This window comes from Bos mutus, chromosome 8 (assembly GCF_027580195.1).
Source record: "Bos mutus isolate GX-2022 chromosome 8, NWIPB_WYAK_1.1, whole genome shotgun sequence".
Taxonomy (NCBI): domain Eukaryota; kingdom Metazoa; phylum Chordata; class Mammalia; order Artiodactyla; family Bovidae; genus Bos; species Bos mutus.
Window position 1 is genome coordinate 61,066,602 of NC_091624.1, and position 16,395 is coordinate 61,082,996.

Sequence of the window (16,395 nt, forward strand, 5' to 3'; positions counted from 1 at the left end):
ACAGGGGAGGAGCAGTTAAGTAGTGGTGCAGCCTCAGAGCAAGGTCCTAGTTCCTCCTCAAGGACTATGAATAACAGTACTTTTGAGTTCTTCTGCAGGAAATAAGACCCCCGTGCAGGTGGGGAATGGTAACTTCAGGCTGAGTGCTAGATTCCTGGAGCAACTGCCCTGTTACCTCACTACCAACCAATCTTAAAAGAGCCACACACCGTGCAGCCCCCACCCCAAATTTTGCCTTCCTTTTCAGGGCCCAGCGATGACCATCCTGTTGGGCCTCCTGTTTGGCTCTTGTTTTTGTCAACTGCTTACAAGGTTTACCTCTGACAGGATCCAACAGTTTCAGACTAAACTCATGCTACTCTGAGGGAGAATGCTGGTTTTGGGTGAAGACTACCTCGATTTAAGCCAGGTGGTGAGAGACTTCTACTCTACTAGGCAGGACTATTCCCACTCTCAACAGGAAGGATTTGTAAAAGAGACCTCTACCTCAACTCCCAGGAAGTATATTGAGTATAAAGTCTCAGCGGGGAATTGTTAGGGGAAGCACTAACTGAAACCACCCTCCAGCCAGGCACCTAGTAACCACTTGCATGAGTTATCTTACAACAGGAGGTCCTAGTTAAGGAATGCAGAAGTAACAAGATATCACCAACTAGAATAATTTAGGAAAAGTTAAAAGGAGAGAGAAGACACCAGTCCATACATCCTACCAAACTCCTAGAATCCTTCTCACTGGAACCCATCTTGGCTGAGAGATGCACATGCCATTTGGAAGGACCTCATGTGAAGAGCTGACTCATTGGAAAAGACTCTGATGCTGGCAGGGATTGGGGGCAGGAGAAGAAGGGGACGACAGAGGATGAGATGGCTGGATGGCATCACCGACTCGATGGACATGAGCCTGAGTGAACTCCGGGAGTTGGTGATGGACAGGGAGGCCTGGCGTGCTGCAATTCATGGGGTCGCAAAGAGTCGGACACGACTGAGCGACTGATCTGATCTGATCCGAGTTAGAATGACTGGCCAGAGACAAACAGGAAACTAACCTCATTACCATAAAACCAGAGACTGCAGGCCACGTGGCAGAGCAGTTCTCCTGGATTCCCTTACCCTGCCCTTCTCTCTTTCCTTCTCTCTCTGCCCTGGCATCCCTTCCCCATAAAGTCTCTTGCTTTGTCAGCACATGCGTCTCCTTGGACAATTAATTTCTGAGTGTAGACAAAAGCCCACTCTTGGGCCCTGGAAGTAGTCTCCCTTCCTGCAATAACAATGGCCACATTTTGCGAGCATCTTATTGGCATCCATGCATGCAGACCCCAGACACATTTCTGCAGAACCACCCCAATGTTGCCTTCTAGGCAGGTGCAAGGAAAAAAGAACACACTCCACTGTCCTGTGTAGCCGGAAACCTAAGTGAAAATCACGCCAGACCTAATTAAGAATATATTATGTCCCCATCCTAGCCCACTTGCCATCCTCTCTCTCTCATAGAAATCTGAATTTATGAACTGCCCTTAAAAAGTATTTAACTCTTCCATGTTTTCATTACCATGGTACTGATCACTGGGAGTAGCAGGGAGATGGGTAAGGGACTATCAAAAATGTCCCAGGGCTCTATAAAAAGCACAGGATGAAATTATGTAGAAATCTGAGGAATTATTTGAAAAGTCAGTCTAAGGCAATAGAGATTCAGAATCAGATTTAGAATCAAACAAAAAAACTGAGGTCCCGAGTAGTCTATGGACTGACTTATCAAAGTGACCTAATAAGTTAATTAAAAAAAAAAAAAAATTGAGATCAGAATTTCACTCCAAAGCTGACATTCATTTCCCATTACTATATTCTGCCTCTCTCCCCTCCAAATCAGAGTTTGGTCTTAGAATACCCTAATTAGCCCATCTTTATGCCTAAATTCCTATCAGTAACAACTAGTTCATCTGAAAAAGGAAATTTCTCAGGAATCTTTTTTTTAGCTTATTTTTTAATGTAAGCACATTGGGGAAGACGATTCTGATAAATCAATGATTTGTTTAACACCACAGGTAAATCTGCTCATCATATGTGAAGCAATGAGTTTATTCTCAGAGGTCCATGGAACTGAGAAAAGAGGAAGACAAGTGCCAGGTGATGTCAGTGACGAAAACCAGGATGCGCCTGGGCAAGATATTGCTGTAAGGCTCTCTGGGCACGTGGCCTTGGTCCCCAAATCAGAGCTCCAACAACAACGGACTATGGCACTCAGGTCTACCAAAGGTTAGGTCTGAAGAAGGATGGACACCCAATGGGAAATCTGTCTAAGATCAGACATAGACCCATGCCAATCTTAAGGTCACAGCATGCTGGAAAGGCTCAGTGTGTTAGCCAGAGGGCCATATAACAGGAAACATGTGTCCAAGCAAGCTAAAGACAAGGGTTCAGGGCAGACCAAGCAGTATACATCCCAGTGCCAGTCAACAAGAGAGTGCCTGGTTAGATGTCAAAACTTCAGAGAGATACGTGCCAACCGAGAATCAGGAAATGAGCAGGAACCCACTGTGGAGAACAGAGCTCCTACTAAGTCAGTGTCAAGTCCTAGGGACCATTTAGAGACTCAATATTTAGGTATAAACTTGGACTCTCCTGAGTAGGAAGACATTAGGCAAGAACTAGAAGCAGCTCTATTGATGTGACAGGCTCCCTGAAAGAGGAAGTGGGCAGTCACCATAAGCACTGACTCCCACTCAATAGCTCTTCTTAATGTACACCCAGGTTGTGATTAGCAGCTCCTTAGGTGACTTCGATTTAGAACCTGAGTTCTGAGGAATAAAAGTCCTCAGCAGAAAAACTAGGCTGAAAACAATCTTGGGTGTGATATATTATTCAGAAACTAACTTTGCAAAGACTGGTGTTTGTTGCTATGTTTCTCAGACAGTTTTCTGGTCTGAAACACCAGTAAGAATACCTTCAGTTTAGGTCCTCCCAGGGCTATTTGACCTGTATTCAGGTCAAGAAGCAACCATTAGAACCAGGTATGGAACAACAGATTGATTAACAATTGGGAAAGGAGGATGTCAAGGCTGTATATTGTCACCCTGCTTATTTAACTTATATGCAGAGTACATCATGCAAAATGTCGGGCCGATGAAGCACAAGCTAGAATCAAGACTGACAGAAGAAATATCAACAACCTCAGATACGCAGATGATACCACTCTAATGGTAGAAAATGAAGAGAAACTAAACAGCCTCTTGATGAGGGTGAAAGGAATGAAAAAGCTGGCTTAAAACTCAACATTCAAAAAACTAAGATCATGGCAGCCGGTCCCAACACTTCATGGTAAATACTGGAAACAGGGACAGATTTTATTTTCTTGGGCTCCAAAATCACTGCAGCCATGAAATTAAAAGACACTTACTCCTTGGAAGAAAAGCTATGATAAACCTAAACAGTGTATTAAAAAACAGAGACATCACTTTGCTGACAAAGGCCCATATAGTCAAAGCTATGGTTTTTCCAATAGTCATGTATGGATGTGAGAGCTGGACCATAAAGAAGACTGAATGCTGAAGAACTGATGCTTTTGAATTGTGGAGCCAGAGAAGACTCTTGAGAGTCCCTTGGACTGCAAGGAGATACAACCAGTCAATCCTAAGGGAAATCAACCCTGAATGTTCATTGGAAGGACTGATGCTGAAGCTCCAATACTTTGAACACCTGATGTGAAGAACCGACTCTTTGGAAAAGACCCTGATGCTGGGAAAAGTTGAGGACAGCAGGAGAAGGGTGCCACTGGTATGGTTGGATGGCATCACCAACTCAATGGACATGAATCTGAACAAACTCCAGGAGATAGCAGAGGACAGAAGAGCCCGGTTTGATGCAGTCCATGGAGTCACAAAGAGTCAGACACAACTGAACGAATGAACAACAACAGGGCTACTGTCAACAAACTTTCACAAACTCATCAAAACAACAGGCCCCAAAAGCAGCTCCCAAACCCTGTAAACCTGCATAGACAACAACTTAGAGAAAGTCCTAAGAGTCTGATTTCCAAGAAAGGAAATATGAGACTCTGTGGAATCTTCCAAATCTGGAGTCTGGAGATACCTGCCAACTGTCCCAAAAAACCTGGAGGGTCTTCTCTCAGCCTAGCATTTCTCATCCGTGCTCAGAGAACTAGAATTTGGAGGGATCCTCTCCATAAGCATGGATTGGATCAAGACATTTCTAGAAGATACAGCCATCCCAGAATACTCTCCAAGTGGAAGTCACACAAGTATCATACCAGTGGGTTGAATCAAGTCTGTCCTCATAGACAAGAGAATCCCGACATAGAAGCCCTGAATTTCCCAGAACCCAGCAAAATCCCTGAGTCAGGGATGTCAGAAAGGCTCTCAGGGCTGCTTTCAGATCACTGTAAGAGGCTGGAGGCAGACCCTCCAGCAAGAGAAAAAACCTGGTCTAGACACCCTAGAGTCAGTTTCTAGGGTCTTCCTTAATTTGAATTTAAACGACTTTAAGGCTCCCTGGGAAACAGGAACATTAGACTAGGAAAGAACCACCAGATACCTCCCCTCCAGGGACCCCAAGCTCTCACCACTCCATGGTCCCCTCTATGGCTTGCTGCTGCTGCCACCATCCCCACCCCTTGCTTGTCTTACACAAGTGCCTGAATGGGGGCTTCCTCACTGTTCTGTCCTCCCAGCAGCCACTGAAGCCAGGCACCTACCTCTTCCACTTCCTCTCAAAGCTACGGTCATGCCCTCAGCCCTGACACTTGCACAGTGAAGAACAGTCTGTCTGCTTGCCTGCTGATGCAGTGCTCTACTGGGTGTGGCCCCTCAGGCCTCCAGTCTTCTTGGCCTGTGGCTGACAGGGCTGCCCAGGCCCACTACCCCTTTCTCCCAATCTGCAACTTGTACCCCTCTGACCTGGCGCCCCTAATAAATTCAAGTTCACACAAGGGCGGCAGGAGGTGGAGACAGGGGTGAGAATGAGTACCTTCTTTGATTCCAAGAATATAAAACCAAAGCAATTTATCAAATTCTAAGGAAGCTAATAAGTTTAAAAATGCTCATCAAAATGCACAAATACAGAACTCTCCCCTAACTCTTACCCTAAGAGTAAGTTGAGGGATTTGCCTTGTAACTTTCTAAAAATTCTACAGATACTCAAACACTGAGTGGGAAACAACTGGAAAGAATTAATAAAAAGGACGTGGCCTCAGCAGCCCCACCAGTGACTTGTGTGAGTGAGCTGAAGCTGTGATCCTCTTTAACTCACGTCTGCAAACTAATCACCCATAGCTCTTGTTAACAACTGACAAATTGATAAACGTGGGAGTAGATGGTTCACATGTGGACATTCAAATGCTCATTTTCTGTGTGAAGCAATAATGTTTTTCACAAACTGCGACACTAGGCAGAAGGCTTTCTCTTTAATTTGGGACAAATTTCTCCAGTTCACAGTTCCACACCAAATATCCCTGGCTTCTGTGAGAGGAGCTCAGGCCCTGTGCAGTCAAGCAAACATGGACAGGCCATCGTGTCAAGTTATTTCATTTCTCCACATGTCAAATGACTTCCCTCTTTTCTGCCTACTAAATTCTTACTCAGCATTGGAGACCCTGCTTAAATTTTCCCTCTTTAGCAACACCATCTCAGCGTCTTCAAGCTCCTTGCCTTGTACTTCTAGCCCTCTAACTACACTTTGATAATACCTCCTATCACATGTGTGGCAATTTTTCTGTGTAAGGCATGCTCAAACATTTTGGGTAGGAAAGTAAATTAGAACTACCTCTTTGGGAGAGCGTTTTGGAAGTGTGTGTGAATGTGGCAATGTATTAATACATACCCTCTGGCACAACAATCCCACTGCTGGGACTCTGTCCTGTGTGTACACTCACACATGTAAGCAACAAGGCTGTTTTAACACTATTTGCTATAACAGAAGAAATGACTGAAGCGTGGTTCATGGGTATGGTTAAATAAATACAACAGAGTACTAGAAAGCTGTTCAAAAGAATCAAAAATCTCTCTATATACTGGTATCTGAAACTATTTTCCCAAGCTCATTTAATTTGTTTGATAATGTTTGTTCCCCAGCTTTATTTAAGTATGAATGAAATGACAAATGAATAGAGAATTTGACTTAACAGTTCAAATCAGCCCACTAAAAGGATGTGTCTGTCCCCCGTCTCTCTCCCTCTTCCCAAGCCCATGTATTTTGTTTCCCATGGCCGTTACGCAAGTGAAGACAAATTTGGCAATGGTTTTCACTGGACTTGAGGTATGAGATGAAGGGGATCAGAAAATGTCATCCCAAGATGTAAAAATAGGCCAAAGGACGTTGAATGAGATTTGGACTAGAATCCTCTCATTCTAAGTAGGTCTGATAACCTTCCCATGTGGCTGGAAACCTGATGTCTGTCTGACCTTGACCAATTCTTTTAAATGGCTTATTGATTTTCGCGATGGAAGTAAAGCGGTCTAAATATTTCACTGTCTTGGGAAAATAAATTCAAGGGGCTTTGAAGAAGCAAATGTCAATGTTTTAGGTTCTTTCATATTTACAGTAAAAACATCACAAATCTTCAAAGATGTCACACATAGGCTGCTTATATAACACCTTTGAGAGGGAAAAGGTTTTCATCTAAAATGATCTGAAGTTTTGTAAAATTTTTTCCTCTCTGAATAAATGAATCAGTTAAAGCTATCACTAGATGACAGCTAGGGATGATTTTTATACTTTCGTTTATTTATTTATTGTTCTCTGTACTATAGCTTCTAAATTTTCTATAACAAAAACATATTCCTTCCTTTTTTAGCTGTAAGATTTTTTTAAGCAAAATGGATAAGTCAGCCATCCAATTGTAGATAGGCGACAATCTAAGATATTTTCTGGAGATACCTAAATCTCCCCCATTAGTTTCAAAAGCTTCAGGGACAAGATCTTATTTTATTGTTCCTTGGAGCCCCAGGGTCCAGCACAGGGCCTAAAATACAAGCTGCATGTATTAAGAAGTGTTTAGCAAACGAATTTTGGATATAGCCACTAACCCAAACTCTGGTATAACCTCAGGAAGGTAAAAAAGGAAATGAAGTGGCAGGGCTCTCCTGCCAGCAGCTGACCAGGACTCTGAAAGAACATTCCTTTGGAAAATGGTACCCCTACTGAGTATACGCCAATCACCCTGACAGATATACATCAGCCCACATTATAGCTACATGTCCACTGCTACTAAAATCTTCCCGTAAGTCCTCTGTCCTCCTTCACCTAGCTCCCCTCATTTCCACACTGCCTCTGAAATTGAACCATGCTGCTTCACCCGGATCTTGTACTGCAGGAAGCTCTAAAGACTAGCATTATGATGTCCCACTTGTGTTTCTTGTAGAGATGTCCAGTCCACTGCAATACTTAAAGAGAACCCACCCATGAGAAGTTCATTTCAGATCTCACTACCACTGTAATAACTCTTCTCAGAGCAAGTAATACATTTTAATTTTATGAACACTGCGAATTTTAGTAATTGATCTGTTCTCTCTCTCTGCTTGAAGCAAAGAGCCAAATCTACAGGCCTTCTTTAGAAACTTTGCAGGACCTTACAACATACATGTCTGTAAGATAACTTTCTCTCCAGTTTCCTCTTATTATTCTTTCCTCCCTCTATAGGACCCCACTTCCTGCATCTTTTTTTTTTTTTTTCAAGTTTCATTCAGGATGAGGCAGGGGTATAAACAAACCAAAAAGCTAAGAATTAAATACACCATGTCGTCCAATTCCAAGTATGCTTTAGACATTTTCACCCATCTATCTTGCCTGCAGGACAAGAAAGTAAATGTCAGCACCACCCTTCTTGTTGCTACAGCCAAGGGGTGCGTTTGTGACAAGAAAGTCTGACCGAGGACCAGAGACACTTTCCTTCCCACTTCCTGCCTACCAGGAAGGTAAAAAAAGTTAAAATACACATGATGACAGGAGTTAATGGTATGCTTTGATGTAAAGCATAGTAACATCAAGGTTAAGAGCTCAGACTCTGGGGCCAAACTACCTGGGTTCTAATTCTGCCCACTCCTCTCCACTCAGTGGCTAATCTTGGGCTCCTTAACTTGACCTTTCTTGACTTAGCTTCATTTCCGCATCTGTGAAATGGGAACAATGCAGGTACTGACCTCATAGGGTTATTGTGAGAGGTAAATGAGATAATACACGGAAAGTGCTTAGATCAGTGCCTGGCACACTGTAAACGAGAGCCAGGACTATAATAGGCCCCTTCTGTTTTCAACTAAGCCAGGCCACACAAAGTTTCAAGTTGGATTAAAAGTAGTATTTCTCACTGTAAATTAGGTCACTGACAGATTATTTCTAGGGTGATCTTATTTTAGTTTGGATCTCATTTACAAATCAGTGTGGAGTCTGAATAGTAGTCATTTCTTAATAATTTGCTTTCTGACTTACTGAACAGGAGAAAGCAGTAAGGTCAGACAACAAAAATGGTTCCTGAAAGTGTATTTCCAACTGGTCACAGTGTGATCCCTAAACCACACCCAGGCAAATACACAAAAACACATCACGTCCGTGCCCCTCCAGCTGTAGCACAGACGTCACTGAATGTCTAGAGATGAAAAACCTCATGAATGGCTTCTCAGGACCTTCTTTGAAATAAACTACTCTGTTCAGTTATCAAAGAATAACTCTGCTGTGTTGATTACTTGAGGTCCTGATTTATACATAAGTTTAGAAAGCTGCCATTTTCCACAAACGCACTTAGAAGGCAAATTCCTCATCAGACTCCATTTCTAAAGAAACAGAGAGCCCAATCCTAGCCATGTCCCACCTTTGCTCATACCAGAGCCAAAGTGCCAGCAAAGTCACACCCAGTCCACCAAAATTCAAGTCCCGGGTGACTATGTCATATATGTGAGTGTGTACAGAATTTTCAAATAAAATGACTTGAAACTACCACTGCATGATGTCGTGAAGAAAGAAAACTGGATGAGATGAAAAGTTGAACAGCTTGACAAAAGTTTAGAAAAATCAAGAAAAAAAATCAATCACTGAAACGACTCTCTCCTAATCAAGGTTACTTTGAAACTGGATGTAAATAGATACATTTCAGTCTGTAATATACTGAAGTTACCTGAGACCAGGAAGAAAAAAGCTGAGAGTATGTCTGAGCCATTTCTCGTCCATTTCCTACGTTTTCTGTAATCACCTACCCAAAGAAGGCATGAATTTGTTACAGTATCGAACTGAAATACGTCAGTCTCTTTTAAATACTTCTTTCTCCGTGTCCCAGAAAATATTCTAGGGATCGAAGAAGAAATGAACAAGGAACATTCGCCAAAAGAGCTCCTTTGAGGAAATCTCACGCTTTCCAGTTTAACTCGACAAACTCACAGAGGGAGTAAAGCAAAGGGCTTGTATAGCACTATAAAGTGACACTTCCGAATAGTAATAACTGAGATTACCCTGCCGCAGCCTAGATTCTTCTAGTCAGGAGCTCAACTGCAGTTTCCTAAACGCTTTTCCCAAGATCTTAAGGTCAATTTACTGCTCCCCTGTAAAGTCCCAAAGGAGACTCGCTCACCCACCCCACCCTATAAGCAGCGCACTTCCCGTTCGTTTTGGCCGGTCAAGAACTCAAACTTGACACTGACACACAGTGAAGAAAAAAAAAAAAAGAGGAAGTGGCTGAAGAAAAAACCATTTCAAGACTTTTTTTTTTTCCCCCTAAGGGAGATCAATGGCCCTGTCTTCCAGGAAAGCGTCAATGGGACGTAGCCATCACATCGATGGGAAAGTTGCAGCGAATGACAACGCTGAAAAACCGAGGGTGAGTCCTCTTTAAAAATGAAAATTTTTAAATTCCTCGAAAATCTTGCGATCTGTCTCCTGGCGCGAACGCAACAACTCCCACCCTGGTGCGTCGGTCGCGAAAGCGAGGCTCGGGGCGGGGTACGTGCCTGACCTGCCCTGCCAAGGGGCAGAGGGAGCGCGGGGCACCGCGGCCGGCCCGGGATCCCCGAACACCTCCCTTACCTGGTTTGACTGGTTTGGGTGGCGGCTTCGACATCTCTCTTCCTGGAGAGGCTGATTCTGAAGACTACGCACGAAAAGTCAGCCAAACGCGCCTCCAGCCGACACTCTGAGCGCCTCAGTTTCTTTTTGTCTGCTTTGCCGCGGTGCCCCTTCAGGGACCTGTGTCTACTCTCGGCAGCCGGACAAGCCGAGGCAGGCAAGGCAGCTCAGCGAAGTGCCCCGCCCCGCCCCGCCCCGCCCCGTGGCCGACCGAGCTGTCTGGAGCGCGCGGCCCCGTAGACGAGGAAGTAGCCGCCGCCTAGCCGAGCGCTTATTGGCTCCCCGGCTGCCCGCTTCGCCGCAGCAGGAGCGCGGGCGGCGCGCACGGCTGCGCGCCCGGAGGCAGAACCAGGCGGAGCCGGACGGGGAAGCCCCAGGCTCGCGCCGGCCGCGCGCGCCCTGATCGGGAAAGGGCCGGACAGGGTAGGACCGCGTGCGCGCGTAGGCGCAGGGCCACGCACGCCGGAGGCCCGCCCCCCGCAACGCCGGCCAGAGCCTGCTGCCGCGTCCGCTCCAGGTGGTACGGAACCTAGGTTGGCCTTCTCTACCCTGGGCAGCCTCTGACCCGGAAGGGGAGCGGGGAAAGAGGCTGTGCCTCTCTTGGTTAACGAGCTTCGGGGGTTGCGGCGGGTTAGTGACAGGCGCGCGCTTAGCGATCGCCTGTGCCACTTTGCTCGGGAGCAGTCGAACGAACTAGCGCCCGGTGAGTACCTACCTGACTCCGCCGCTCCCCGCCACACAGACTCGATGGGGCCTGGAGGTGTTTCCAGAGTGTTCCTGCGCTGGAGCCTGAGCCCGGCTGTGTCTTGCAAGCTCTGTTAGGCTATCTACCACCCTAAATGGACTGATAAGTGGCCTGCCCAGGAGAAAGTGTTGTCCTGATGGGGTACTACTCTCACGCCCCCTAATAATCCTTAAAATGGGAGTCGGTCTTCTGGAGACCATACAGGTTTTGGGGAGAAGTCACTGGGGTAGGGGTGAGGTCTTGATCCCTACCGGAGGAGGCAGTCTTCTCCTCTAGCGTTGAGAGTGACTAACAGAGCCCCTCGTTGTTGCCTGTTACTGTACAGCCTAAGAATGATTTTCACTTTTTTTTTTTAGATGGATTAAAAGAAGTCAAAAGAAGTAGAGTTTGTGGTACGTGGAAATTATATGAAATTCAAATTTCAATGTCCATAAAGTTTATTAGAACACAGCCACGCTCATTTGCTTCTGAATTGCCTGCGGCCACTTTCACTTCCTAACGGCAGAGTTGAGCAGCTGCCCACGAAACCCCAAACATTTACGGTCTAGAACTTAGCAGAGCAAGTTTGCCCACCCCAGACCTAGCAGGTTGAATCTCCACTGGGAGGCAGGGGCTAGAACAGACAAGAAACGCAATGGGCGAAAATTTAGAATAGCATAGGCAATATGATAAATCACTTGTATTTGGGGGGAGGAATAAAAATTGAGAAGAAAAAACCTTGCATGAGAGTCTATGTAAAATGAAGCTTCGAAGTCTACTAGGAATTAAGTGAAACAGTGATTCCAAGACAAAGGGGCAAGGGTTGTGTATTCGGACAGGCAAGCCTTGGTGTTTACCAAAAGGGAGCAAAGTTTAAAAAAAAAAAAAATAGTAGAAAAAGACTTACCTGTCACATAGAAAATAATCAAAATGTTGAAGAAAATAAATTGAGAAGTCCTGAAACATTTCACTCTTCTAGAAAAACCAGGCTGCTGTTTTAACTGATTGAAAAACCTTTTTAGTTTTGTCATCATCCATTCCTACTACGGAGTTGCTAGCTTTCTTATAATCTGCTGATTCTACACATGCCACCTCTGACTGTTTTGCAGTTTAGTATACAAAATGTACACTGTTTAGTAGTGAAATAATTTAAATATAGAGATGGAAATACCAGACCACATTACTTGCCTCTGAGAAACCTATATGCAGGTCAAGAAGCAACAGTTAGAACCAGACATGGAACAACTGGTTCAAATTGGGAAAGGAGTCCATGAAGGCTGTATATTGCCACCCTGCTTATGGAACTTATATGCAGAGTACATCATAAGAAATGCTGGGCTAGATGACTCACAAGCTGGAATCAAGATTGCCAGGGGAAATATCTACTGCCTTTAATGACAGAAAATGAAGAGGAGCTAAAGAGCCTCTTGATGGAGGTGAAAGAGGAGACTGAAAAAGCTGACTTAAAACTCAGTATTTAAAAAACAGATCAAGGCATCCGGTCCTATCACTTAATGGCAAATAGATGGGAAAAAATGGAAACCGTGACAGACTATTTTTTTATTTTCTTGGGCTCTAAAATCAGACAATGACTTCAGCCATGAAATTAAAAGACGCTTGTTCTTTGGAAGAAAAGCTATGACAAACCTAGACAGCATATTAAAAAGCAGAGACATTACTTTGCCAACAAAGGTCTGTCTAGTCAAAACTATGATTTTTCCAGATGGGGCACAGAAAATACCCCACCAATAATAAATCAATCAAAGTAACATCTGTTATACAGGAGAGCCTCACAATTAAGGCAGCGCAAGTACAGCATCCTTTCTCTGCTCCTGGTAGTAAAGTGCTTTTTAGCAGCTTTGAAAGATGATTAGAAGTTAACTTATTTGGTTTAGTTTTGTTTCTAGTTTTGTTTTGTTCTTTGACTGCACCGTGTGGCTTGCAGGATCTTAGTTCTCCGACCAGGATCCAACCCCAGGCCCCAGCAGTGACAGTGCTGAGTTCTAAACCATGGAGCACCCGGGAATTCCCTCTGGTTTTTCATGTACTGTATGTGTGCTCTTGAGCAAGTCACTCCATTGCCTGGGCCAGTTTCAACTTGTGTAGAATGAAGGAGTGTGGACCATGTGATCTCTTAAGATTGTATCTCTCCAGGCTTGAGAATTTAGGCTGTGATAAATTATCCAAAAATAGGTGAGCTGGAAGCAAGAAACAACAAAGTCGGAATTTTTTTGTTCTTATTTTGCTAATTAAGGACATGAATCTACTATTACCTACTGCCAACATAATTTTGTAGGAAAAAGGACATGTTTTAAAAGTGTAAGATGTTAAGATGTAAGAAATCTACTATCTCAAGATAAAGGGCAGCCTTTCCCATCCTAAAAAAGGATAGTTGGCAGGCTTGCACTGACATACTGAAAATAAGAATAGGGTAAAATATAATTCAAAAGCAGAAAAATTACAATGTAAAAATTTATTTTATAATACTCATTATATGTAATTGTTCCCTTGATACACTTTGGCAATTTGGATGGGGATAAATATATTCAATATTATGCAACTCCCAGTAAAACTCAGATGTCCAACCTGATGTATTATTTTATTTCTGTCACAGTCACATTCTTGTCTCACATAGGCTAGTAAATGAAATTGGAACCTCACCTTACCCAGTTGCACTCAATTTGAAATACCCGTTGTTTCCAGTATTAAGGGTGGTAGGGATTGGTTCCAGAACAATACCCACCAACCCAGGAATGCCAAAATCTGCAGATGCCCAAGTCCCTTACATAAAATGGCAGAGTATTTGCATTTAACTTATGCACATCCTCTCACGTGCTTTGAATCATTTCTAGACATGTAATCCCTAATAAAATGGACATGCTGTGGAAATAATTGTAAATTCAATGCAAATGCTATGTAAATAGTTGCTGGTGCAGCAAATTCAAGTTTTGCTCTTTGGAACTTCCTAAATTTTTTTCCCCCAAATACTTTCAAACCAGTGTTGGTTGAATCTGCATCTGTGGAGCCCTCAGACACCAAGGGCCAACTGTGTTCTGGAAGAGCTGAAGAAAAGCCAAGGAACGCCATCCCTCTCTCTACCAGATTTCTCTCCCTACTACCCCACAGAGGGAGTCTGGACACAGGTCGGGGTAGGAACTGGGAGGGCAGCCAAGACTAGCCACCATGTACCCAGGGTGGCACAGCTTAGATTCCTAATCATTCCGCTAGAACAGTCAGGAATAAAGAGCAGCATCAGTCAGAGACAACCTTCTAGAACCATTGTGCTAAGGTTCCCTGCTGCTGGGCTTCATCTTCTCACTTAAAGAGATGACAGTGGTCCTTGGAATATCCACAAGAGTACTTTGGTAAATCTTAGGGGGCCATGCATTAAACTGCCGTCCATCCCCCAGACCAGGGGTCAGCCAGCAGTGGCCTGCAGCTAAAACCCAGCCCTTTGCCTGAACACTTGTAACATTTTGTAATAGGAAACACTCATTCTGAAATCCAGTAAGGGAAATGTTATCCCAATAGAAAAGGAATCCCATTCTTCTCATTTGTAGACATGCATTACAAAAAAAAAAAAAGTACTCAATTATTATTATGTTTTGGCTTCTGTCAAAAAGTTTGTGGAAATGGTTTCTCTCTTGTAAGTTCTTAAATAATAACCCTGACTTTGTTTCCTGGCCCACAAAGCCTCAAAGATTTACTCGCTGGCCCATTACTGAAAATTTTTCTACCCTGGCCCTAGAGTGAGGAAATAGCACCCTTAAAGGGAGCACCCTTTAAGTGCCTGGAGCACCCTCCAGCCTCTGGCCAGCAGTGACTTTCTCCCCATTTCAGGAGAAAGAGGCCATCTCAGCCAACTCCTTGCCTTGGGGTTAATGGGTCATTCTTGGGTGATTGAGTCATGTAGGTGATGAGTCATCTGCCTGAGGGGAGCGTGAAACTCTGTAATATGCCCCAGGGCTCTGCAGCTCTTCCCTGCCCTTGAAAACAAACCCTCAGGGATGTGTGCTTGGCCATAGGGGCCCTTTTAGTTCCCTTGACTTGGCTCTCAGGCCCTGAGTACTACCCACCATTGGCGCTTAGCACGAGAGTATGGCAGAGGGAAGCTGGTACTGTTTGAAGCTCTCCTATGGAATGTGGGTAATCCAAGGAGGGTAACCCAGAGTTCAGTAGCATCTTCTCCTTCAGCTGGCCCTCCTAAGTTAGGACTCTCTCTTTTATCTCTTTGGACACCTAAGTGATATGCCTTCGATTTTTTTTTAATTTTAGGAAGACGTGATTTTCAAAGCTAATTATGAAAACATTTGTCATTGGAATCAGTGGGTGAGTAATTTTTCTACCAATAGCTGGTCAAGATACTCAGGATGTCCAAAGGGTGTTGCCATGTGGATGTGGTGGGAGAAGGAGAAGCAGTGAGAAGGAAAGAGAAAAGAGAACAAGCCACTATTGAATTTTAAAGAGTTAAGTATTGGCTACGTAGATGCCGAGAAATGGGAGAGTTTCCTGTAAACAGAAACAGGAGAGTCAGTACACAAAGTCTACCTGCTTGACTTTATTTTCTGAAGCTGACACCAGCGGCAAGGCCTCATCAGATGCTACTTTGGTTTGGGGTGATATATCATTCTCCACACAACTCCTCCACTGTGACTTAGAAAATCTATGGTTTCTTTCCAGTTATGCTCAGTTTTGGACATGTGGAATGAGGAACCACCTCACCTCTACTCGTTTTTCCACATACTTTTTTATCTTGAAGTAGTCCTTATTGCTGTGGCATGATTATTAATCATTTACCCCTCTCACTCTTAGAAGTGTCCTAAATTATCCTAAATTATATGGTCACCCTACCCATGTAACCAGAAGTGGGCATTCAAATAAGACTACAGCAACTCAAGAGGACATTGTTTGTTTTGCTAGTGCATTATATTCATCTTTCTTCTGAGTACTTTCACATTATGTGTAGTCTAGTTAATAAAATAGTTAAGACTATTGAAATTAAAAGTTTGTGATTTGGGTGAGATCATCATATAATTGTATTACATTACTATAGTGAGTCATCAGTTAGAAGTAAAATTGAGTGAATTAAATGCCAGAACTTTGCCTGGACTTGCTCCCGTCTAATTAGAAGGAAGTTCAGTTTTTCTCTGCCTTGGCTTCTCTTGTCCATCCCTTGCTTTCCATGCTCATTGCCACCATCCTAATTAAAGCCCTTATATTCCCTGATTCCAGTCTCCTCCTCTTAATCTGTCCTACATACCTCTACCAGTTTAATCTTTATACAAAATTTTTAGATTATTTTCTCACCTGATGAATGATATCCAGTGGTTCCCAATTATTTAAAATGCAGTCTGAATTTCTGGATATATGAGGACCATCCAAAATAATGAAATGTATAAGCATCAGGGGCAGGCAGGGTACAGGAAAGATTTGATGTAGGAGCTTAGGGGTGTCACCAAAGACTCCATTTCTCTCTGTGTCTTCCTCCTTTTGAATTCATCTAAAGTTGGTTGCATTATTTGGTCACAGGAGACCACCAGCAGTTCCTGGGACCTCGTGCTACTTCTGAGCCTAGAACTAGGGCAGGGACTTTGCTTCCCCTAGGTCAAGGG

General features: G+C 43.8%; 2 protein-coding genes across 9 annotated transcripts in view; one reads left to right on the forward strand and one right to left on the reverse strand.

Annotated features, from left to right (window-relative positions):
• OSTF1 (osteoclast stimulating factor 1) overlaps positions 1–10,216 on the reverse strand; it is a 61,125-nt gene extending 50,909 nt beyond the window's left edge. Inside the window, exon 1 of one of the 2 annotated variants that reach the window (XM_070375754.1) lies at positions 10,021–10,216. In XM_070375754.1, coding sequence (XP_070231855.1) covers positions 10,021–10,054 — 34 coding nt within the window. In that variant the 5' untranslated portion in view covers positions 10,055–10,216. The remainder of the gene's footprint in view (positions 1–10,020) is intronic. The other variant, XM_005887851.3, reaches the window with a different exon arrangement.
• Positions 9,763–16,395, forward strand: part of NMRK1 (nicotinamide riboside kinase 1) — a 30,016-nt gene continuing 23,383 nt past the window's right edge. For 3 of the 7 annotated variants that reach the window (XR_011465146.1, XM_070375755.1, XM_070375759.1), the window contains exons 1-3: positions 10,368–10,762; positions 11,161–11,196; positions 15,059–15,112. Coding sequence is in view for 6 of the 7 variants with exons in the window: in XM_070375755.1 (XP_070231856.1) it covers positions 15,084–15,112 (29 nt within the window). In the remaining variant the exon portion in view is untranslated. Of the gene's footprint in view, positions 9,815–10,367; positions 10,763–11,160; positions 11,197–15,058; positions 15,113–16,395 lie in introns of those variants that run through there. The other 4 variants (XM_070375758.1, XM_070375756.1, XM_070375757.1 and 1 more) reach the window with 4 other exon arrangements.